This window comes from Heloderma suspectum, chromosome 5, assembly GCF_057233095.1.
Source record: "Heloderma suspectum isolate Gila_16-S chromosome 5, 16-S_ref, whole genome shotgun sequence".
Lineage (NCBI taxonomy): Eukaryota > Metazoa > Chordata > Lepidosauria > Squamata > Helodermatidae > Heloderma > Heloderma suspectum.
Genome location: NC_139462.1, coordinates 157,073,258 through 157,098,729, shown reverse-complemented (window position 1 = coordinate 157,098,729; position 25,472 = coordinate 157,073,258). Strand labels below are relative to the sequence as shown.

Below are 25,472 nucleotides of genomic sequence, written 5' to 3'. Positions count from 1 at the left end.
TTACCACTGGTTGAACCAAGCCTATGACAATTGTTTATGCTAATTGTAGTGGGAAAGATACAATTTTCTATCAAATATCCTGTATTTTTGGCAGGCAAAATGATCCATCATTCAGTTGCATTACTCTTTTATTGACCTCAGCAAGAGTGTTTAACATTTAGCCTGTATGTAGAGTTTTTTAAAGCAGTGCCAGGAATCTTTTAAAACTTTTGCATCCCTTTGGAGAAAAAGGGAGCAGCATTTTCAATAAATCATTTGCCTGACAGTGATATGGCATTTAGTGACTACCGTGTTCTGGCTGGGATTTGCAAAATATGAATTCTATCGGTTTTAAAACATCTTTGGAGTAAACACTCTTCTCTCTGTATTTCTGAAGAGTGAAAGTTGGGCGGAACACTTGATGCTGTTTACGATCTTCCCTGCACTGCAGGATTGTGCAAACAAATTTAACACTACCATATTTTGTAAAATTGGGTTGATCCATTCAAAGTTAGGTGCATTTAACTCCTGCTAAGCATGTGCTTAGATCTCTCCAGTTGATTTCAGTGGGACTTTAAAAGGACTTGAGTCTGGGTGGACCATGCCCAATATCCAGAAAAAATAATAAAAGTTAAAACCCATTTTATTAACCCATTTCTATGAATAGGGCTTCAGGTTTTAGGTTACTGTCTTAAAATAATTAGTTTTAAAGTGGAATTATTGTTGTACAAGGTGAAGGTTTGCAGTGATGGTCACAAGGCTCCAAAGACTGTGGATGCATTTGGAAGATAATTGTGGCTTCATAAACAAGCACTGCTGTTTCCTGGACAAGCGCGGTAGCCATGCTCTCCCTTCCTTGCCCCTCATCTCCTCCACCTGCATGATATCATCCTGGTGTCAGAAATGGATCATCCTCTCCCTTCGCATTCAACACCACATCAGACAAAGCTTCAGGCAGATCCGACTTTATTTTGCTAGAGACTAGCCTCTCTGTAAAGGCAGATTCAAGGAAACTCTCAGACTGCCCCAGGCCCTAAACAACTAATCAACAATCTCTAAGCAGAGGAGATGAACCAGAAGGTAGAGAAGTTGCCAGCAGTTTGGGTATGACCGTCATGGCCAAGCTTGCTTCGTGGTGATGCCCCTCCCTTAGGGGTGATGCCCCTCCCTCAGGGGTGATGCCCCTCCCTCCTACATTGCCTTCCAAGAGCAGCTATCCTGACTGAGCATCTGAGCCCTGCCCCTAACTTTTCGCACTTCACTTTGTGACACACCTTAGCATCTCTCAAGTCACACCTCTCCTCCTTGGAAACTTGAGTTCCCATGGTGGAGGGAGGGGGCAGGGACTGAACCTGGGCGATCTGTTTGCCAAGGCCTTTGGAGGAATCTCTCCCAGCATCTAGGTGCCCTAGGGAGGGTCCCTCCCCCAGGCTTTGATCTAGCAGTTCTAACTCTGACGCAGAATCAGAGCTGTCGGACAACTGAAAGGGCTGGGACTCATTCCTGACACCTAGCTACCTTGATTTATTAAGCAATGTTAAGCCAGAGTTCCCCAGTTCATACATAATGGGGAACTCTTTCTTAATGCAAGCCAGTACCAAATCCCAGTACCAAAGTCAGCACACAGTGGAAGGGGGGAAGGGCCAAGGGAGAAACATGTGACAGAGCAGGCAGTTGTTTGAAAGCAATGTACAAGTAAAACAGATTTTTGAAATAGTTCCTCTTTATTCTGTATGATCGAAGCACAGCTTCTTTAGTCTCCCTCCACTCTCTTTAGGGAGAAGCATGAGATGAGTGGGAATCGGAAGCACATTTTGAGCATGCCTTTGTGCATATGTTGTTGCAGTTACTGTGGGTTGAATGGAGAATGTGCCTATACAGTGGTGATTGTGTGCATTCACATGAAGGTATAGAGATTGTGACATGTATAGGAAATATAGCACATTGCCCAGGCAACGTGCATAATTTCCAAGTGATGTTGAAAAATGTGTACACATGGACAGTGTCAGCGGGGTAGTGTGAACATTGTCGTCCAGTATTCACTCAGAGACTATGCATGTTAAGCAAGAAATGTTGTAATAACCTCTTGACGCTATCAATTCATGCACGTTCTCTGTGCCTTTATTCGAATGTGCACAGTTGCTGGTGTTTTGCACATTCCACAGTCAATTCATATTAACCCCAAGATATGAGAAGCATACACATGAAACTAAAGGATCACCAGAAGTACCTGTTACTACTGAAATTTGAACAAACAAACAAAGTAAATGTATTCTAAGTTAGTGGAAGTATTCACCTCTTTAGTCAATAGCCATTACACCAGTGGACTCTTCACGCTCATCCTCTTAGTCTGTTCTGTTACCAAAGCCAGAGGCACACACTGATGTGCTACCACCCTACATGATGTGCACTGCAGAGGAATATGATCACAGTGTTAGTGATCTACGTGGGGTGAGGAGGAAATGTCAGTGCAGGGTTTCCTTATACCACTCCGTTCAAACTGGGAAGGTGTTGTTTGCCCAGAACACATGCTTTTCTTGCCTTGGAGAAGGTAGTTCAGGCCCAGCCATAAACCTTCCACTTCAGAGAAATGTTTGTCACAGCACTGAAAATGGAAAGGAATATTTTCCATTTAGTTAGTGCCTCCCCTCTAACCTTTCCTGAGTTGTTTCTGTTGGCAGTTTGGTGGACATTTAAGCCTTTGCTTGTCGTTTCTTGTTGTTGTGATTAATTACCGCTTAGTCCCAGCTGTCTATTTTTGGTTTGAGCAGTCTATTTTCGTAAGGGGGCAGAGGGGAGGGGAGAGAGTTTTTAAAAACAGAAATTGCATTTTAGGTATTACAATGTTTTTGCTTTTGACATTCCTTTGAATTAATTCCCGGATTGCTTTTTGTTATGTTCCAAACAGAAATGCAGTTTCCCTCTCTAGAAGTTCTACTCCAAAAATGCAGTAGATGGCAGTGTAGCTATACTGTATGGCAACTAGTATATTGCAGCTAATGATATGGATTTTGCTTAGCTAGAGGGGCTAGAAATTGGTCTTTCAGTTCAAGCGTCGCAGTGATGCCAGCTCCACTGGGACCCGGTTTCACTGCTATTGCTAATAAAGCGAATGTAGTCATAGGCTGTGTTAACAGAAGCATCATGTCCAGATCATGAGAAGTAATAGTGCCAATCCATTCTGTACTGGACAGTAGGCATCTAGAATACAGTGTCGAGTTCTGGGTGCCACATTTTTTAAAGGATGTGGACAAACTGGAGCGTGTCCAGAGGACAGGCGACCAGGTTACTGAAGGGTCTACAAACCAAGGCCTATGACGAATGGTTGAAAGAGCTGGATGTGTTTAGCCTGTAGAAGAGAGGAATAAGGGGAGACAAGATGAGCAAAGGGCTGGATGTGCCCGATCTCGTCTCATCTCGGAAGCTAAGCGGGGTCAGCCCTGGTTAGTACTTGGATGGGAGACTGCCTGGGAATCAGGCTTCCTGCATTGAGCAGGGGGTTGGACTCGATGGTCTTGTAGGCCCCTTCCAACCCTATGATTCTATGATTGCGGTCTTCAGCTATCTCAAGCAGTGGCGGCTGGTGACTCCCATTCTGGAGGGCTGTGATTGTATTCAGGGTTTCATTTACCACCACCCAAAATTCTAACTGTGCTATCCAAGGTGCTGAAAGGTGCTATTCAAGGTGCTGAACCCTGTCCCCAAAATGAGGCATGAAGGGGACTTGAATGGCTTAGCTCTACATGGGCTTTCCTAGTTAGGGAAATCCTGTACGCACTGAAGCCAAGCCAGCAAGTCACTTTTGCTCCTCCTCCAAGGAGTGAAGGGGACCCATCTGACTCTGCTTCACTGTGCTCAGGGCTTCCACCCACATACAGCAAAGCCTGGGCCCACCCGGCACTTGGGCCAGGGAGCAAATGACATCAGGTGGGCTTGGCCAAGCCCACTTACATCAGGGCCAAGGCAGCACCCACCTGAACCATAAGGCTTGTGGAGGGCTGGATGGAGGCTCAGGCCACCCCATCCAATTATGGCTCTGTGCCCCTGCTCTAGAGCAGCCTTCCCCAACCTTGTGCTTTCCCCAACATCTGGAGGGCACAAGGTTGTGCTAGAGGGCAGAATTAGAACCAATGGTTGGAAACTGCAGGAAGCTGTTTTTGGCTAAACATTAGGATAAATGTCTGAATGGGAAGAGCTGTTTTAAAGTGGACTAGACTGCTTTGGGGGTGGTAGGCTCTCCTTCTTTGCAGTATTTAAGCAGTGGCTGGATGATCATCTGTCAATGATGTAGTTGTATCCTGCACTGAGCAGGGAGTTGGGATTAGATGACCTCAGGGTGCCTCTCAGCTCTAAAATTCTATAAATATATAGTTCTACTTTTCAGGAATGAATCTGAGTGTGTGGAGATGTCTGGCAGCTCACATTCAGAATCAGAATGGGAACAGCCAGAAAAGAGGGAGGCAACCTCCCCAGTGAGCCCAGATGTAGTGAGACTTTCTTCCCAAGACCTTGACACACAGATGGCACAGGCTAAACAGCTCCCCCATTCCTCCACCATGAGAACACAAGTTTTGGGGGCAGGACAAGGGCATGACTTGAGGGACACAAGAGTCCGTCACAGAGCAAAGCAGGAAAGTTAGGGACAGAGCTAAGATGCTCCACCGGGTTGACCACATTGTGATAGCCAACGTAGGAGGGAGCTGCCGTAAGGGAGGGGCACCCCTGCAAAGCTAGTCTGGCCATTAAGTTCTTGCCCAGACTGCTGGCAACTTTCCTAACTTCCACTTCATATCCTCTATTGATATTCATAGATGTGTAGATTAGCTGGTTCATTGCAGTCTGAGAGTTTCCTAGAATTTGCATTTGTAATGAAGCTAGTCGTTAACCAATAAAGTAGTGTTAGCCTGGAGCTTTGTTTCCTGGAGTGTGTTGATTGCAAAGGGAGAGGATGGAGGAACGTGACACTACTTTATAGTGATAATGCTCAACTCAGTTTTTCAGTTTTCACTGAGAGCCATTGGGAATTCGATGTCCAATGTTGTCTGGGCCTCATAATGGCTGGTGCCCTGGAGCGGGGAGACTGTCCATCTTCCTGTGTTGACACCAGGAGACAGAGTTCCTCTTCCACCCAGCATGCAATACTATGCTCACGGCTGCTGTGCAAAACAAATCAGAGTATCAGAGCCATTCAGTTTTATGATGCTCATTTTTCAGGAGGTTGGTCCAGGTTTCTTTCTCCCAGTTGATTTCTTGACATTGATGGGTAGTTAGGAATGCAACTAATTTTCATTATTTTCATTTTGGGGAACAAAAATCTGCAGGTGCATAGAAGTGTCCTAAATAAAGCAACCAGTTTCTGAACGGTTGCCAAACAGTTAACACAGATTGCAGGGTGGGAATGGGGGACTAGTGACTTGTTGGGCAATTAAGTTAATTGCACAGAATGGGGGAAAATTCACACATTGTGCCCCTTTTACAATAACAAGCCAAGAATCACTTTCACTAGAAACAGAAATAAGAGTCTGCAAGGTTAGAAGTGCTGAGCTAGGGAACAACTTTAAGTACTAGTAAGGCTATGAACACACAGATGAGGGTCAAAACGAAGCACTAACAAGCTGGGATGAACTAACATTGGATATGAAGAGAAACAGTAGAAAGCCAGGAAGCAGATAGATGGAGGATCAGTACTAGCCCTCCAGGCTGCATTTTGAACAGTGAATGATGTGTGCTTGTGCTGGGATGTGAACTAAGGGCATCTCTACACCAGCCTAAAATCCTGCATTTAAAATGGGACTTTCTGCTTCCATTTTAAATGCAGATCACGACGACTCCCTTCCCCTCCCGTTTCCTTTCCCCCCTCCTTCTCCCCATATCTGAGTCTTCCATTATCATCTATTGATCTTGCTCTTCTTCTTGCCACTTTTCCTCTTTTCACAGAGGAAACTCAAGCGGAACACAAGCGGGGTAATTTGATAGCTCGTTATGTATTTAAAAACGGAACAAAGGGCATTTAGCGCAGGAGGCACCCTGGAGGTTCACAGTGTCATGTAAAGAGCCCGCAAACTTCTGTGAAGGAGCAATCTCAATCGCAGGATAAACGCTCCATGTGAAGCAAGCCTAAGATATGGCCCATCTGGAAATTCCTGCCCTTGCACAAATTACATCTCTGCTTTTGTGGATCAGTGTCCTGAAGCTACGATGTTGTTTGGTGGTGAGATGGAAATAGCTGTAGAAATAATAGAGATAGGTCTGCACATCCATATTGGGAGTGACTTGCGCTTTGATTTGTTTTAATTCCACTCTCTTTGGGTAGTAGCCAATGTCAGTCCTACTTAGAGTAGACCTACTGAAAGGGTAAGACATCGCTTAGTCATGACTAACATAGGTTCCATTCATCTAAATGCATCTTCTCTAAGCAGGACTAACATTGGATACTACACTTTGTCCTCATGGCAGCAGCAGCCTTCACTAGGTGCTTTTTCTGCTTTCTCCTGAAATTTGGATCTCCCTTCCCCCAAAAACCCTGTCTTCTAATCTGTTTCCTCCAGATTGATCTTTTTGTTTTGTCTTTACAATGTGCTTACCCAAAACAACATAACTAAAATAGATTAAATGTGAATAGGATACATGAAAAGGATCCCACCCACAGTTTCCGCCACACAGCTGGCTGTAGGCACGGACCAGAATTGGTTAGTAATGCTGGCCCTGTCTCTGAAGATGCAAGGATATATCTATTACATTCCTCAGAAAGTTGAGGTGACTCTGTAGTCTACTCTCTGACTGCTTCAGCATGGGTAGAACAGCTCAGAACACTAACTGAGTACTACATTTCCTACTTTTTCCTCCCACAACCCTATGGAAGATTAAAGCACAGGAACATCCTAGGTAAGAGAGACTCCCTCCCCAATCCCCAATTCTTGATTATCAGTCTTGATACTCTATTTTATTAATTTGACCCTTTTCTGACATCCTATAAGTGAGGGGAGAAGTGGGATTTCATGTGCCTGAGCTCTGCTCATTCATTATATGGTCTGAGAGAACCCCGTGCATATGCAACTCTATGCATGGACGGCCCTCCCCATGTAATCATGAACTCTGGTTTTTAATTGTGAGCACACTGTAAATTGTGCAGTGCTTCATTATCAGTGGGAACCTGCAGGTTGTGTATGATGATGCAGGAAATCATCACAACATGCATTGGCTGTGTTCAGATGTCATGATAAACCATGATTTATCTTGTCCAAAGCAAGTCTAGCCTCCCTTCCCCTTCCACTGTGGCCACAATGAGAGTTTGGAAGCTTTCATTTCTGTTTTGGATTAAGCATGACTTGTATTGTCCAGACCCAGCAAACTGGTTTGTTTGAAACAAGCCAGCTTCAATCAATGGGTTGTGAAGCAAAGCATAGATTAACCACAGTTTAGGGTTTGGATAATGTGCTAAACTGGTTAATCTAAAATGGAAGCAAAAGCTTCCAGTCTCCTTGTGGCTAGACTAGAGGAAGAGTGGGGAGCATGCAAGCCAAGTGGGAGGCCAGGTCATGATAAACAATGGTTTACCACGATGTCTGGAGACAGCCAGTGTGAACCACAGGACAGAGATTGGAGATATTCCTTCATTTTGGATGTTAATGGTGAAAGGTAAACTTCACACATGCTCATTTGAAAGAATTGTGTTGGCATAGGAAATTGCCATTAAAGCTGGACTGATTTCGCACATCAGGGTGGTGGTGTTTTGTTTTTGTTTTACCTTATGCCTGTTGACCTCCCGACTTTCTAGCCTGGTTTCAGAGCATTTAATAGAGATTACAGCAAGCTCCATCTCTAGTTTCCTAGCGGGATCACCTGTAGATTCTAGGTTTCATGCTTCATTAATATTTATTAACTTTTCCAACTCCTTTTACTGCTTGTGGGAGGCCCTGTGAACATATTCTTTATCCAGTTGTGAATGAATACAACTGAAATGCCTGAAATGGTTGCAACAAACTTTTAGAGATAATTCCTGAAGCAGATGTTTTGCAAGCAGACAATTTTTATTAAAAGAACAGTAGGAAAGAGTTTGCTCTTGCTTGTTTGGCCCTGGAGGAAATTAAAAAGCATTTCTGTAATTTTGATAGTAACTTCAAGTGTAGATTTTAATGTTCAAAGGATGTGGTTTGTGTGAAGAATAGGTACCTTTAGGGCTTAGCAAACAGTTTTAAAGCAACATCAATTGAGCATCTTTGCATATTTTAAGGATGCAAGTCATGTCATAATTGTGTTGTCCTGTACTTGTTGAATTACTCTGAAAAGTAGCTGTGCAACAGTGGTATCCTTAATACACTCAAACAGCTAATAAGGAGGTAAAACTGTTTGTGGACTGTACCACTTTAGTCAGCAGGTAGAGGACCTGATGGTTAAATGCATCTCCTGGGAAGGGAAATCCCCTATACATATGAAAGCACTAGAGGGAAGGATAGGATAGGCCCTTTCTCCATGACATTCGAGATTTCTACATGCAGAGCAGGTATGGAAGCAGATTCATTCTAAGTATCATCATAAACCCCTTCATGGATCACTGCCTTGTTGTGGCGAAGGGGCTTGCGTAACTCAGTGAAGCCATAAGCTATGCCATGCTGGGCCACCCAAGATGGACAGGTCATGGTGGAGAGTTCTGACAAAATGTGGTCCACTGGGAGGTCAAATCAGTCAATCCTAAAGGAAATCAACCCTGACTGCTCATTGGAAGGACAGATACTGAAGCTGAAGCTCAAACATTTTGGCCACCAAATGCGAAGAGAAAACTCACTGGAAAAGACCCTGATGCTGGGAAAGATTGAAGGCAAAAGGAGAAGGGGATGGCAGAGGATGAGATGGCTAGATAGCATCACTGATGCAATGAACATGAACTTAAGCACACTCCGGGAGAGAGCGGAGGACGGCAAGGCCTGGCGTGCTATGGTCCATGGGGTCACGAAGAGTCGGACACGACTGAACGACTGAACAACAAATCATCATCCACCTTAGCTCATGTTTGTGTGAACTAGGCTCAAGTATCTCCCACGTTGTGTTCATGGTTTGTAGCCTCAACTTTTTCTTTTCATTTCATTTTTCTCCCCCCACCCCCGCCCGCATTTGTGTTGAATGTGGAGTTCTAGTCACTTTCTCCTTTGAAAATGTTTTTTATTACTGTTGATCGGCATGAAGAAACATTCATTGCATTCCCCTTAGCTCTCAGAGTGTGTCTGCAAGTCTGGCTTTTTCGAGAAACTGAATCATTGTATTTGCAAACTGAGTTCATTGATCTGGAAGTCACTTTATAGCAGATCCATGGCTATGCCTGCTGCCAGTGCAACAAGTTGGGATGCCAGTGGTTTGCGTAGCCTAAATGTGGATAATGGTTCACCCCATTGAACAAGTCAGGTTTAGTGCTGGACTCTCCCACAGGGCAAACTCACAGGCTGAAGGGGTTTTCTGCAGGTTTGAGATGACAGGGAGCAGGGAGCAAAGGGGATACTGACCAGAGTCAATCAGTGGACTACAGGGGTTGGTGAACTGGGCCTATGAGGTAGTACAGCTTAGAGCTGAAGTAAGGAATCCCATTGTATTTGCTACCATAGATTCTCAGAACACTTACCTACAAAATGTTGCCATTTGGAGGGCTCCTGTTCACTGATCCAGTTAGTCAGCTGTTCCCTCCGGGATTTCTGAGGATATCTGAGAGAGCGGCTTCTCTGTAGCCTGCCCAGTCACTGAGGTCATCAGATCAAATGAGATGCTTCTGGTGGTTCTACATGGATCTGTGGTCATTTTGGAGTGCACTCAGAGTAGAGCCTTCATGGTACTGGCTCTCTCTGTGTGGAACTCCCTGCCTGTTGAAGTCAGGCAGCCACTGACATTGTTTTGTTTTCAGCACCTGTCCTTTTTATGTAAAACAAACCTTCCCTGACTGACCAGCTGCAGTTTTCTTTATATATCTGATTTTAAATATTTTAATTCTGTATTTTGATTTTTTTAAAAAAATGTATTGTTCACTGCTCAGGAATCTTGTCAGATCTAAGGAAAGGAAAGGAAAGGAAAGGAAAGGAAAGGAAAGGAAAGGAAAGGAAAGGAAAGGAAAGGAAAGGAAAGGAAAGGAAAGGTTCCTCCTGTGCAAGCACCGAGTCATTGCTGACTCCTAGAGGGACGCCGCTTTCGCTGGCGTTTTCATGGCAGACTGTAGCGGGGTGGTTTGCCATTGCCTTCCCCAGTCATGACTACCTTTCCCCCAGCAAGCTGGGTACTCATTTTACCGATCTCGGAAGGATGGAAGGCTGAGTCGACCTGAGCCGGCTACCTGGGACCCAGCTTCTGCTGGGATCAAACTCAGGTCATGGGGAGAGTTTCAGTTGCAATGCTGCCGCCTACCACTCTGCGCCACACGAGGCTCATGTTAGATCTAAAGGGGAATATAAATCTTGTAAATAAATAAATAAATAAAATATAGTCTCCTTCCGTTTCCACTTCCACCTGGTTTTCCATTCCCTCCTCCCCAAAGAAAATCAGGATTCAGCAGCCACTGAATACACTTCGTCTTCATTGGGGTGTTTTGTTTTTTTCACCCTCCCCCCTCAGGAGTAGACACATGGGAGGGGGCTTTCTCTGTTGCAGTGCCGCATCGACGGAATGCTCTCCCAAGGGAAGCCTGCCTAGCATTCTCCCTGCTGGCCTTCGGCCACAAAGCAAAGAAATAGCTTTTTGGTAGAGCATTTTGGGGGACAATTACTTGTTGGTGATTCTGTATGCAGTTGTTATCTCCGCTGCTTTTGAGGGCGTGGTTGTGCTGTACTTTTAATGGTTATCGTTATTTTAAAGTGGATGGTTAGCCACCATGGGGGCTAATGGAAATATGAGATATAGTCCAGGACTGTCTACTATGGGTGACAGTGGTTTTGTAGCATTTCAGGTCTCTCGAGGATCTTTTCCAGCTGTGCTACTGGTAGTGGAGGCTGGTGGCTCTGATTTTGGTGGGGCTGTGAATCCATTCCAGGTTTCAGTCAGAACCAGCCATATTTCTGAAATAGCTATCCAAGGTACTGAAACTGTTTGGGGATAGAGTTCCACACCTTGGACAGCTCCTTTAGAGTTCTGGCTGGCTCTGACTAAAACCCGGAATGGATGCACAGCCCCACTGAAATCGGAGCCACCAGCCTTCACTAACTACTAGAGAGCCTTTCACTTGAGATTGAGCCTTTACTTACGTAGGCATATAATGGCCGGTGTCCTCTGGGTATAACTTGTTAGGGTCTGCATGCCAGTGCTGGGCCTAACTGCATGCCAGCGGTGGGTGGGTCCACCCCTTTTTTCTCTCTTTCTGCCACCCCTTTTCTCGGTTTCTCTTTCTGGGACCCCATTCTCATTCTCTCTCTCTCTCTCTCTCTCTCTTTTGCCCTCCATGCCCAGTGGGCTGTCAGGGAGGGACAGGTTGCTCTTTCCAGTGGACTGATTGCTTGCAGAGCGACTGCAGCTGCCCATTGCCACCCTTGGCATATAGTTTGGCCCATCCCATGGTGGGCTAATGATTCTATCCTATCCTTCTATTTCTATCCCACCAAAAGCCACTTTGAGTAAAAATGACACTGCTTTTGGAAGCTGAGGTGCCACCCTAAGAAGGCCTCCCTCCAGGCCAGTGTGCAGCTGTAATGTACTTCGAACAACCATCCTCTATTAGAAGTAGGGAAGTACGAAAGTCACTTACCTTTCACGGATTCTGTTTATCGTTGGGGGGGAGGCGTTCCGTCCCTCCCCCCAGAATCCTCACCAGGGGGGGAGGCGCTCCGTTCCTCCCCCCCGGAATCCTGGCCGGCTGGCTGTGCTCCACAGGGATTCTGCGGAGCCGCCGGCCGGCTCTGCCAGCAGCCGGACATCCAGCCGCTGGCTAGCAGGGACGCAGATGGCGGCGGCCATAGCCGCCGCCGTTTGCATCCCTGCAGTCAGCTGTGATAGGCTACATAAATGTTTACGTAGCCTATCATGGCTGACTAAAAAACAACAACAACAACGCGCGTATGCAAATGGTGGTGGCCATTCCTTATTTTGGCACGTCTTAGTCTACGTAAACATTTACGTAGACTAAGACGGCGAAAATAAGGGGAATGCAAATAGCGTAGCGGACACTACGCTATTTGCGTTCCCCTTATTTTTGCTGTCTTAGTCTACGTAAATGTTTATGTAGACTAAGACGTGCCAAAATAAGGAACACAAATGGCGGCGGCCGTGGCCACCGCCATTTGCGTATGCGCGGGTTTGTTTTTTTTTAAAAAGAGTCAGACATGATAGGCTACGTAAAGATTTACGTAGCCTATCACGGTTTTTTTTTTAAACCTAGCCATGATAGGCTACGTAAATCTTTACGTAGCCTATCACGTCTTTTCTTTTTTTTTAAACTGGAAATGGTGGCAGCGGCGGCTGCCGCCGCCGGAGCCGCCGCCGCCAGGAAGATCCGCCCCAGGTAAGTCTCGTCCTGGGGGGGGCGGGGGGGCAGGCCGTTCCACCACCAATTTCAGGGGGCCGAATGCGCTGGCATTCAGCCTCCCCGAGATCCGTGGCAGAATTTTCGTACATCCCTAATTAGAAGGCATGATGCAGCATTGTACATCTGCTGAAGCCTCTCAGTGGTCATCATAGATAAAGTACATTACAGTCCAAGGTGCTGGTGTGTCACATGGATACTTCTTTTCTTATATGCTCTGCATCACATTTAAATAGACCCCAAAGAAGCCCCAAAATTCTGGACTTTTGTAGGATATTTAATTAGATTTTCAATTTAATTTAAAGATTTTCAATTAAAAAGTCATGTTTAACAGAAGCAGAGCAGGATCAAAGCTAATGTACAAAGTCATTTTAAATACGCTCCGTGTTGGGAAAGAGGGTAATAACATCTGACTGATGGAGGTAGACTAAAACATCACACCCTGCAGGAGGGTGAAAACAGGTTTAAAACAGTAGGAGTTACATAAATGTTTAATTACAATGAACAAAATATTGACTTAATGATCTCAATGGCATGCTGCTACGTTTGAGCAATTGCTCTTGATTGGTTACCCAAACCTCTTTATTACAATCATTTTTGTTTATGGAAAGGGCATAAAAATCCCAGTAAGGCAGAGAAGACTCAACTGTTTATGGAACCAGATTATTTTAGTCAAGGGTGGGGACTTGTAAAACTGCTGATTAATATTAAATGGCCAGCAAAAATGGCAACTCCATGAATTCTAAATTGAACAGAAGGGCTGAACATGTTCTAAGAGGCAGCACATACAATCTCCCATTAGAAACAGAAGGCGCTGTTGTATTCTGGTATGGCTCCTATTCATTTACAAGGGGACTTGTGCAGAATTTTCCATTGTTCCCAGCATGCCATGTATGTAAATATGGTATCATGCCCTCCCCCAGCAATAATCCCAAACTTGTTACTGTGAAAATGTGAAGTAAATACCTCATTCTGTGTAGACCAGGGATACAAAACATGTGGCCTTCCACATGTTGTTGGACTGCAACTCCCATCAGCCACATGGAGGGCCATCTGGAGTGCCACATGTTTCAGATGGAGGGTCACATGTGGGCCATCTGGAGGGTCATATGTTCCCCACCTCTGATACAGGGAATCATGAGATAAAGCAGCTCCAATGTAACAGAGAGATTCTCAAATAAGGGTTGTCCTTGGATTTTTCCTAAAATAACATTTGGAGTCGTTTCGTGGGGTTTTCTCTTCAGGTGGAACATCTGTAATAATTTTTTAAGGGAAGTTTTTAAAAATTTAAAAAGAGAATTCCTTCTGCGACTGTGCCATCTATTGCTCTCATACTTCTGCCCTTGCTTATCGCTGCCATCTACATTTTTCTGTGCACCACCATACTTGCGTCAATGCAATGGTCATATTCATTTTATTTTATGGACATGTGCAGATGAAATTAAGGCCATAAGCAGCAATGGCAGTCTGGAAGTGGCAGGGCAGCGGTAGATGGACAGAGGTGGAAAGGGGAGTTGGGTGCAGTGGGCAGGCAATTGCGTTGAGGAAAGTTCAGGCTGAAGGAAAAGCCAAATTCATGTGCTGCTTTTGTTTTGGACTCAGTGTACCTCTGAATATCATATGCTGGAGACAAATGATGTGGGGGAGGGACTGTGGCTGTCATTCCCTGCTTTGCGGCTTCCCAGAAACATCTGATCAGTCACTGTTGAAAAGAAAATGCTGGATTGGATGAATCTTTGGACTTGACCCAGCTGGGTTTCTCTTATGTTTACAATTGCCCAGCCCATGCATCCCACAGACCTTAATCTCAACCCAGGTCTCTGCCCCTGTATACATGTGGGGGCAGTTAATCTTCTAATGAGTTTTTAATGAGTTCCAATCAAGTTAGTGGGCCTCCAATCCAAGGAATTTAGCTTAATGAGTTGTTGATGAATGACTATCAAAATGCAATACTTTGACCCAGGTATTCATAAAGATTTTTCCTTTTTCGTTCGCAGATGGGCTTCTTTCGCAGAAAATACAAAGAAATCATTGAGGCTGAGAAGAACAGGCAAGAGAATGAGGATAGCTGGGACTGGGTCCAGAAAAGCCAGTGAACTGCTACGGGAGGGGAAAACATTGAAAACCCAGTCATGTGACACACGATTACTACGCTATTGGTCCTGCTCTTGTATCTTCCATATGTGGAAGAAGGAATCTTCTCCAGATTTTTCGGAGGCCCTGCTGACACTGTTGTTCTTCATCATCTTAAGCTAGGGAACGTATCCTGAGGCAACCACTGCAGACATGTCAGGTGACTGGAGCAATTTATACTTCCTGGAAGAGATGAACTTTGATAACTGAGCTGCAGTGCAGAGCAATATTTATGAATCCAATGTATGTGGTATACCCTCAGGGGAAGACTCTTGCCTAAAAAAAGAAGTATTTTTTATAAATATAAGCTTTTTATACTGTTTATGACCTTTTATATATTTGTATCAATGTTTTATGTTTTCTATTGAATAGCTATATATATAAATATATATAGTTCACTAAAGCTGCAATTCTATGCATATTTACCTGGGAGTAAGCCCCACTGGATATAGTGGGACTCTCTTCTGAATTCACATGCATAGGATTGCGCTGTAAAGCACTGATATCCAGCTGACGTCTTGGACATGCATATGCATATGTGTATACAGTATATCAGTCATACTGTACTTTTGAATTTAAATGCAGAAGGGACAACCAGATGAAACTAGATGAAAAACCTCACATAGTAAAACCTCCAGTCTTGATGATGGTGTATATAAAGCCTACGGTGGCACTAAGCCAAAATCCATTCATATATATATATATATATATATATGAAGTTAAATGTTTGAGTTGTGACCTAAAGTACCCTAAATGCTGCTCACGATTAAAAAAAATAAATTTTGCTGTCCAGGGACTGTTTATAAAGTATGTCACAATTAAAAAAAAACACATCACCATTTTTAATCTTTTTCCCCCATCCCAATTTGTTATTTCTTCTTTTTCCCCCATCCCAATTTGTCAGTAGTGCAGCCCCATCCCTGAAAATATGTCATGCATATCCTTACCCAGGAACATACTTTTTTTTAAAAAAGCTAGCAATATTTGTTTGATTTTTTTTTTTTACAACATCCAGCACTACCCCCAGGCAATGTTTTAATGCTTGTAATGTATGATTCCATTTGTTTATCCTTAAAGCAGACCTGAACAATGGGTGATGCACCGAATGGAGCCCTCTACCACCCCCCAGTCATGATCTGTGGCCTGCCAGGTGCCTGACAAGCCCTCCTGGTTTTGCAGTCTCAGGCAGCAAAAACAGCAGGTATAGTGAGGCTTTGGTAGGTAACAATTCATGGTTAGTCTAGCAGAAAGCCGACGTCCTGCCCTCTCCAATCTCCTGCAAATGCTACACAGAGAGTCGGCGAACCCTGATGAATGTTCTGGGGAGGAGGGGATCCCCAAAATCAAGTAGAGGCACCTTCTGTGACTGGAGCTCTTCCATCAACAGAAGACAGATCCTGGATCCAACCCAATGAGAATGAATAACAAGATTTTTTAATATAATTTCTAGAAATACCCCTCAACAACTTGTCTTTTTTAAAAAATAGCATTATTTTTCTAGAACAAAGTTTAAGCGAAATTCAAACCTGTATGACGTCACCTTTCAGGTAATACTCCTCTGTCAAAATTTTGCTCCTCCCTCCATTTCCCTCACTATGTGACATACTTTATGAACGACAAAGAATTCTTTGCAACCAAATAGCAGGATCTGTAGCTCACGCTGGCTTTTATGCACCCTTGTTCATAGGGCTTATTGCACTGAAGAAAGCAGCAATGAATGTCTTCCTTTGGCCAACCCTGATGTCACTGCTCTGTAGTCCTTTGGCAATGGGAAGGAACTGGGGAGTCAAGGTCTCATAAATATAAACAGAAGAAACTCCCATTATCTAATGCCTGATTATTTTATGATTATTTATCTGTCACTTTCCCTGCTATAACCTTAGTCATGGTTTGTTTTTTTGCAACTGCCCTCTGAGGTCAGTCATACTTAGAAACCTATACTTAGAGTTAGAGAGATTGCTGAGGTCAAGCAAGTAAGTCCATGGAACAGTTGAAATTTACATCAAAATCTAGCAGTTTACACATTGGGTCGCACTGGTTATCAGCAAGGTGCTGTTAACAGAATTTGCTGCATACCCCCACCCCCCAAATCAGGCATTATTATAATTGGGAATACATTGGCAATAGAAAATTACATAGGTCTTGTTCACAAATTACAGTAAGAGGTATCAGTGTTTAGTGCAAGAAAACATTTTGAATGTGGGAGTGCTCAGGTATTATGGGCTTAGTTACAAAATGCACCTCTCTTCATAGGGTTGGATCCAGATTTGTCATGTTTAGAAACAATGGGATGAGTAAATCACGACTGACTTAAGTCCCATTGATTTCAGTGGGTCTATTCTAAACATGACATTAATATGTTTAAATTCAGGGGCCTATCTTGCCAAAACACAAATCTTCTTTTGGTAATAATTCTTCAGTCGATTTTCTTGCAGCACAGTTGTACTGGATTCTAGCATGGCCAAGTCTTATGGGACTGTTCAGAATGGTACAGTCCTCAGTCAGCAGTTGTAACATTTTAATTTAATTTGGGAATGGGATATCCAAAATCACAAATGCACACAAACACAATGAAAATGTCAGAATCTGCTGAAAATACATCAAAGAGCAGAGCAGCTTTTGGGGAAGTTCTACAACTTTCTGTGGGAGCAATTTTCAAGGAATACCTTGCTGTGTGAAACTGAGGTGGCAAAGTCAAACATATGAAGCAGCCTTAATGTGGCCATTTTCCTGCTCACTTGTAGGGCTAAAATATACGCTAAAGCCTTATCTGGGTTCTCTGTGAGTGTGTTCAGTGCAGGAATTCTCTAAGCATGGTCAGCTAAATGCACTTACAAAGCCCTTTTCAGACTTTGGCACTCAGCACATGAAGGTCTAACCAGGTACCAAGCATGTGGGGATGCTGAGGGCAGGGCTTATGTGCATGCCCACATCCCTCTCCACCCTTTAGCCCTACATGTGAGCAGGCAAATGCCTGCATAGGGCTTACATCAGACTGGGGATGGATGAACCTGTCTGTTTCAGTTTCTCTTTTTTCCAGTCTTAGGTTTGGTTTGCCCTGAACAGCGAGAATTTTTTTTTCCAGTTCACATGAAAATTCATAAGTACTTTTGTCCACTTTTCTCCGAATACATGCATTTTTATGCATTTTTGATGAATATACACATTTTTGCAAGCAATTTTCCTGATATAATCCATTATTTCCCCTAATATACACGTTATTTCTCCTAATATACACATTTTGGGGATTGGTGAACTCCACTGCAAAATTCAAAGCAGTGCACATTTTGAACAATAACTTTTGGTTTGTTATCATGGTTTGAAAGGTCAGATACATTTGCATTAAAATGTGAACTAAACAAATTTCTCCCTGTGACTGACAGTTTTTCCACTCAGTCTCAGCTGAAGTATAGAGCCATCTACTCCGGGGCAACCAACACATAATCCACAGCTTATTCAGGCATGAGAAATTATACCACAAGGTGGCATCCTGGCCTTATGGCTGTGGAGCATGGCTCTTATGAATGAGTTCTTCATATATCAGAAGAAGTGGTGCCTCTCATTCCTCTTGTAGGCAGTACATGGAATCCTCATCTCACCAAAATAATTGCTACAACTGTTGCTGGTTTCCACCATTTCAGTATTTCAGTTTGTGTGGCTTGACAGGACCATTTGCTTAGTATCACTGATAATGTGGACAAGCATTGTGAATGAGCAAAGAATATTAAAAGATACAGAGCTCCGCCATTGTCAAATTGCATGACATCTCTCTGACTGGAAGCTCTCACGTACTAACAACCCATTGCTGTGAACAAGTCTTTGTCTTTAAAACAATGATAGTTCTCTACTGGCATATATACACAAATATTTATAACAACAGTTAGTCTGTGGCACCTTCAAAACTAACAACTTTCTTGTGACAAATGTCAGGCTTCCCGAACCCGGTGCCCTCCAGATGTGTTGGCCTACAGCTCCCATAATCCCCATCCAACATGGCCCTTGGAGGGCTCCAGGTCAGGGAAGGCTTGGATAAGCTTTCGTGGATCAAAGCCACTTCATTAAATGCATGGAACATCATCCTGAGTTAGCAGATAATGGTCTAAGGAAACGGACAACAACAACAAAAATGCTTATTTGCTGCTGTGAAAATATTTTGGTTTTTTTGGTATAGTCTGAAAGTTTATCCAACAATTGTAACCTGAATTTCAGCATAAATAATCAATATAATTTTTAAGGTTGAATAAACCATGGATTCAAACTCTGCCTGCTCTGGAAGGGATGGAAACTGAACTTTCACTAAGTGATCCACTTTGTAATGTTTCAGTGTTACAAAGTTTTAACTCAGCACATTTGAAAAACCAACCAACCATGCTATGCAATAATACAAGCAATTACTTGTGAAAATCTGCAGATCTTTTTAATAAGTGCAAAACCAATGGGTAAATTAAAGAATGGTCTTCAGCTGTACTGTTGAATGTAAGGATATAAAATTAGGTCAAATTTTACCCTGCTGTGATCCTACAGATTTCTTTGTTATTGTGCCAGGGAGAGGATTTGGCTCTACATGTCTGCTTATTCTCATATACTCAGATTCTGAAAGGCATGTTGAAATATTCTTAATATTTTTAGCTAGGGTGGCCACTTATGAATTGCCAAAAAAGAGGATACCTATTTGTATTTGGGTGTGTATGTGTATGTACACACACAAATACACACACACACACACACACATACACACACACACACACACACACACATTTAGAGACTATTATTATAATGTTAATAGAAATACAATACCTCTCACCATAATGCGGAAGACTATGACCAGGTGAGCTGTATGACTGTGTGTTCAGTCTGTTGTCCAGGTCCTAACTGTTGATGGGCAACTTCAAGGCTCATCTCTTTCTTCTGATGGTTCTTTAAACAAGACTTGGACTGGACAACCCATCAAACAGAGAACTGCCTTCTGGCAGTTCTTCAAATACAGAACTGTACTCTGTAATATAGGACACATAGCCACCCTATAAAAGAAACATTACATTCTGTTGTCTGCACCCCTCTGTCAGCATTACCCCAAAGGCCCAGAAGGGCTCCCTGCCTGCCACACTGCAGGTTCTTTTCCCTTAGCCAGACTGAAGCCACTTTTCTCATTCATGACTCCTACTGGCCAGGTCCTTTTAATGCCTGCTGTGTAATCTGTTTTGTAAGAACATCTTCCTAGTTGGATTGAAGGGGCTGTCTTTTCAAAGCACTCTTTAATGCAGGGTAGGCAGCTTTCTTTGGTTCCATGAGTACATTTGGCAATTTCAGAGTCTGCCCTGAACACCACCAGAAAATGGGTACCATGGGAGTCATGGCTAGTCACAAAGGACAAGTAACCTGCCCAAATAACTGTGTACAAGACAGAGGTGGGGTCTGAGCCGCAATACACTAAACAGCACTTTTGAGGCCAAAGTTTCAGCACCTTTTTCTTGGTAGATGGGCATGCTGCAGGAGAAAGCATCAGTCTGCAGCCACCCACCATCTTCATTGCCCAAGAATGTCTCTGAGCCCCATCATGTAGTCCAGACACATTCATGGAAAATTAAGATGGCAGCCGCTGGAAACCCTCTCTTTCCTTGAAAGTGATCTCAGCTGCCAGTAAGAAAATGTGTTGATTAAAAACAAACAAACCAAAGTGGGAGGGGTGGGGCACCTTGGCGGGCACATGCTCCTGGGCACCATGGTACTTATGCCTGCTTTAAAGCCCAATTTTGAGAACCACAGGCCTAGACTACAGCATAATGCCTAATTCAGACCGCCCCCTCAAAAATAGAGATTGTTTGGTTGGATTACTAATGATTACATATCAATACTAAACAACACACAGTGTTTACTCATGTGTAGTCGATCCCTGATGTATTGGGGGCAGGGATGTACAGATTTTGTTAAATCTGTTCCATCTGTGTTTCGCGAATTGTCAGGCGACTTTCATTCCATTATGCACCCATTGACGGAATCAAGTTTTTTGTACAAGAATTTTATTCCTTCACAAACGCACACTTGTCCAACACCACCACCACCACCACCCCATTTAAAAATGGTCTGCAAGTCCGCACAGCTCAGGAAAAGCTGGTCTGCTGAAGAATCTGAAGGTTGGATTCCCAGAAATCCAATCTCATTTGAACCTGTTGCGGATTTCTCTGACGTCCCTAGTTGGGGATGACTGTTGTTTTCTTTACCCAGTGCTGCAACCTAATGCAAAAGAATGGTATGATGGTACTTGTCATTTTTCTTGGAGGGCAAAAAGCAGTTTGGCTCTGTGTGTGTGCGTGTGTGTGTGTGTGTGTGTTTTAATAGATGGCATGAAGGGAAAGGGTTAAAAGCCCCTCCCTTCCAGGCCTGCCTTCTGTTTTAGACTACAGTCTTTGTGGCTGCATTGTGTAAACTGAAGAGAAACTACATGTGCCTGCCTGAGCATCACAGGTAGTTTGGCCCTGAGGTGGAAAACAGGGTGTGGGGGGGTAATCATGGAGGATCATGACCACTGTGTTATGTTTATTAGGGATTTTATGCTTCAGATGACACAAAGAGTTGGTACTCTAAACATTACAGTTCTCTCTCTACTACCTTTTTATGGCTCTCCCTTTTGGTTTCTTTGCAGTTCGACTATGACTGCTTTCTAGTTCCAATTATAATAATCAGATTTGACACTGGTACCCACCCGGATATATTAAAGAATAAATTCGGATTTCATTAAATGTTCACAGTTTCTTTAAAAAAAACTATCAAGTATCAGTCAATTTTAATTAACACCAGGAATGTAAACAGAGCCTGTGTGATAGCATCCTGTGTGTGTGTGTGTGTGTGTGTGTGTGTGTGTGAGACAGAGAGAGAGAGAGAAACTGAAACTGAAGGGTAGCTTTGTGGGGACCAGGTCTCAGTCCAAGTGTGGCAGGCAAGAATCAAACCATGAAGAATGGGTTTTTTAAGCCAAGGGCAGCTAAATCAAGATCTGTGGTTTTGCTTCTTAATGACTCATTCTGCACTGTATACAGCACTAGGTGCCTTATTAAAGATTTCCAGACCTTAACCCCAAAACTAAGAAGTATACATATTGGTGAGAGAGAGCACATATTCACATGCTATGGTAATATGTCACAAGTGTATACCAAGTGGTGACTGAGCACTTCCAACATTCACATGTTACAAATCCCAGTGCAAAATGGAATGTAACCCCATGCTTCCAGAATGTAACAAGAAAATGCTAGCAATTATTGTCTCCAAATGCCATGTGTGAACAAGAGCTCAGTGAACGTTTGGTCTTCCTAGGATTCATTCACATCTTAATCTCTACTTGAAGGAGCTTTCAGTTACATTTGTGCTCAATCTACACAGTTGGCTGGGAGAAAGTTCGATTTACTTAATAGAGTAGACACATGTAGGATTGTTCTGTTCATTTGTTTATTCTGTGGTGCAGATTAAAAGAAATGTTGTCTATGTACAACATCTATATAGCATTTCCATCTTTGTACTGCATTTTCACATTATAGCAAGAACCTCTGAAAATAATTTGAAGATTAATTACATGTTTATTCTTATAGTGAACTACTTGTCTACCAAGGTTTTTTTGGAAGTTCTATTTCAAAATAAAGTCTCCCAAGAAATGCTAGAGATGTGGCTAGACCTACCAGCAGGTGAAGTTTGTTTTTGCTGGTTCTGGTACTGGTTTGGGCTGGTTCTTTTTGTCAAGTCCATATAATCCCAGATCTCAAGTAGGCTAAGGGAGCAATCCTATGGCTGCTAGACAGCAGCTAGACAGCCATAGGATATCTTGTTTTCCAGGAACCAACATCAGAGCCTGCGCCCCAAGGTCGGTTCCCAGAGAACTGATCTCCCCGCACTTCCATGCTGCCTCGGAGGCAGCGTGGAACAGCCCTGTCCTCCGTGCTCGCAAGAGGAGCACAGAGTGGCCAAAAAGGGGTGTGTCTGGGGGGCATTCCAGGGCAGGGAGGGCGGAAATGCCTTACAACACATCCAATGTGTCGTACAGCAGCCTCCTCCCCTGCTCAGCCCTCCTGCGGCTAGACAGCCGCAATTGGCTGTCTAGCCAAAAATGCAGGGCAGGAGAAGCGCGGAGGGAATGATCCCCTCCGTGCTTCTCCTGCCCTGCTTTGGATAGGATTGTGCCCTAAAACACCCTTCCAGTGTGCCACCGCTATGTAAATCCCATTTTAATACCATCAATTAAATGCTTGGTATATTTAAGTGTGACTTAGACTTCAAATGAGCAAGAAATAACATATGGTACTCCTGGACTATATCACTTCAACCTGTAGAGAGGGGAATCTTATATTTGAATTCTCCACTCCATGTTAATAAAAAATGCCCTGCACATGGAAAGCTAACATGTCAGGGAAGCAGCATTTTAGCATAAGAGATTTTTTTATGTGAGTGAGCATTCAAACCTGCAATCCCCACATGCAGTTTGAACTGAAGAGCTACAGTCTAGGAAGGACTATACCATGTTCTATTTCTGGATATGGAGGGGCTTAGGAATAGCTGGATTTTACTGGGCATCTAGTACTACTTGGGAAGGTATTCACTCTATTGAACAAACAATTCATCATAGATGTAAAATCCCAAATGCTCAGATAAGCAATAATAGTTCAAAAGACATAAGGGTTTCTTTAGAATCAACTGTAAAAGGACACAGAGAGTTCACAGATTCATTTTGTGCCTTCATTTACAGTCAGAAATGGATGGTGCTGCACATAGATGTAGTATGTGGAAACTCCATACATAGGTTTCATTGCTGGAAATGACATGGAAAGTGTCAAAGCCTTGGAGCACATGTTTGAATATAAAGCAAGCCATCTGTACCGTTTTCACTCGCTCACTCACTTAACATTTCACTCCAGTTGTAAAATTGTTAACTTTTGTGTGTGGATTTATTTGGGCAGAAGGATGCATTGTCTGTTATTATCTTTGTCACCTGTATTTACTGGCTGTTTGTCACCTGTATTCTAATACACTTGCACTGTTTCGGAAATTTCAGGTTTAAAGAGAAAAGGGAGAAATTTTTGGTGAATAATAATATTAAAAAATGCCTGCCAAACTTGCTCCATTAAGTTAAATGTTGTTTAACTTTGCCTAGCCTAAAGTGTTCTCTTTTTGACTAGATAGAACATCGTTCCTCTAGGGGTGGGGTGGGGGTTGGTCAACGTAATTTACACACAGCACTTCTTGTTTTAAAAAATCAGCCACTGTGTATATGGAGGCGAGAGAGGGGGGGGGATGGGGTGACACAAAGAGTAAAAGGGTTATGTGATTCATATACTGCTGCAAACTCCACCCACTTTGGGCTCTGGCTCTGTTCGCCATTGGCTGCACACACACCGCCCCCGATTTTGAGATAGCTGCTAAAACATTGCTCCTTTTAGGTGGGTGTTGTTTTGGTCAATATATTTTACAAGCAGTACATCTTTTAAAAGCCTCCATGTGTATAGATGGAAGTCTGTAGTGTGAGTACATCATGCATATTTGGGATATTGTGTTTAATTCCTGAAATGAAGATTTCTAGGGCTTAGGCCATTCGGGAAGTCACACTGTCTGAACTAGAAGCTCTATTGATTCCACTTCACATGAGTCCTGCTGAGGCTGGAAGGTCGCCCTGTTCTTTTGACTTGATCTTCTAGCTAAAATAAAGTGAAATATAGGAGATGTCACAAAAAGAGCTGTTCATAGTAAGCCCATAGAGAGCCAATTGCAGTATTGTTATTGTTTTATATGTTGTTTTTATGATTGATAGAAAAATAGGATTTGTCTATAAGGATGGATGTTCAACAGCAGGAATGGGTGGTTGCTCTGATATTTTCAGTGGAGACAGGATGGGGAAGAAGGATAATACCTGCTAGGCATATTCCCCATCACCACCACCACCAATCTGATATTCCCAGTGGTCATACTCTGGCAGCCACATGTTCTATGTTAGTGTGAAAGGGGGGCTATGCGTATACATTTGTATGTGTGCAGGGCTCCTCCACATGTATTTATTTTTTTATTACATTTATATCTTGCCCTTCCTCCAAGGAGCCCAAGGTGGCGTACATGATCTTTCGCTTCTCCATTTTATCCTCACAACAACCCTGTGAGGTAGGTTAGGCTGAGAGTCTGTGACTGGCCCTAAGTCACCCTGTGAGCTTTGTGGCCGAGTGGAGACTAGAACCCAGATCTGCCAAATCACAGTCCAGCACTCTAACCACTACATCACACTGGTGCGCTCTCTCTCTCTCCCTCTCCCCCCCCTCTCTCATGAACAGGTGGCAAAGCCATCTGGAGAACCCCAGAGGGCCAGATTGGTGGGCCAGATTTGGATCCCAGGCTGGAAGTTTTGTACTCTTGTTCTAAGTAGTAGCATCTAATACAAGTGGATAGACGGAATTCAGTTTTATTTGGCCAGAAACTTACTGCAAGTGTATTGAGAAAAAGTCATTGCCTTTCCAAAGAAGACACAAATATACCAAACAGGTCATGAGATGTAATTCTCCCCCTTCAGAGTAAAAGCATTTTACTCTGCATTTTACTCTGTGGGCTTTCTTCTGGGGATAGAGGGAGATGGAGCCCAAGAAGCCCTCATTATTGAAGAATTTTCTGAAGAATAATAAACTGGAAATGACATGGCAGCTAAAACAATAGACAGAGGCATTCCAATTATTGTGATATAAGGTTTATTACACTTAATAATGCAGTTCTCTTTTCAAAGAAGGGGATTGGGTAGAGCCATGCTGCTTTCTGGAGGCTGTTTTTTTTGTTCCTTCTAGACACATTATCTGTACATGAAGTAGGAATGAACAAATTTGTCAGTTTTGGTTTCTCTCCCTTTCTCATTTTT

General features: G+C 43.3%; 1 protein-coding gene across 4 annotated transcripts in view; it reads left to right on the top strand.

Moving 5' to 3' along the window:
- ITGA9 (integrin subunit alpha 9) overlaps positions 1-23,719 on the top strand; it is a 331,280-nt gene extending 307,561 nt beyond the window's left edge. For 2 of the 4 annotated variants that reach the window (XM_084857953.1, XM_084857952.1), the window contains exon 25: positions 14,464-23,719. In XM_084857953.1, coding sequence (XP_084714079.1) covers positions 14,464-14,562 — 99 coding nt within the window. In that variant the 3' untranslated portion in view covers positions 14,563-23,719. The remainder of the gene's footprint in view (positions 1-14,463) is intronic. The other 2 variants (XM_084857951.1, XM_084857947.1) reach the window with 2 other exon arrangements.
- The last annotated feature ends 1,753 nt before the right edge of the window (positions 23,720-25,472 follow it).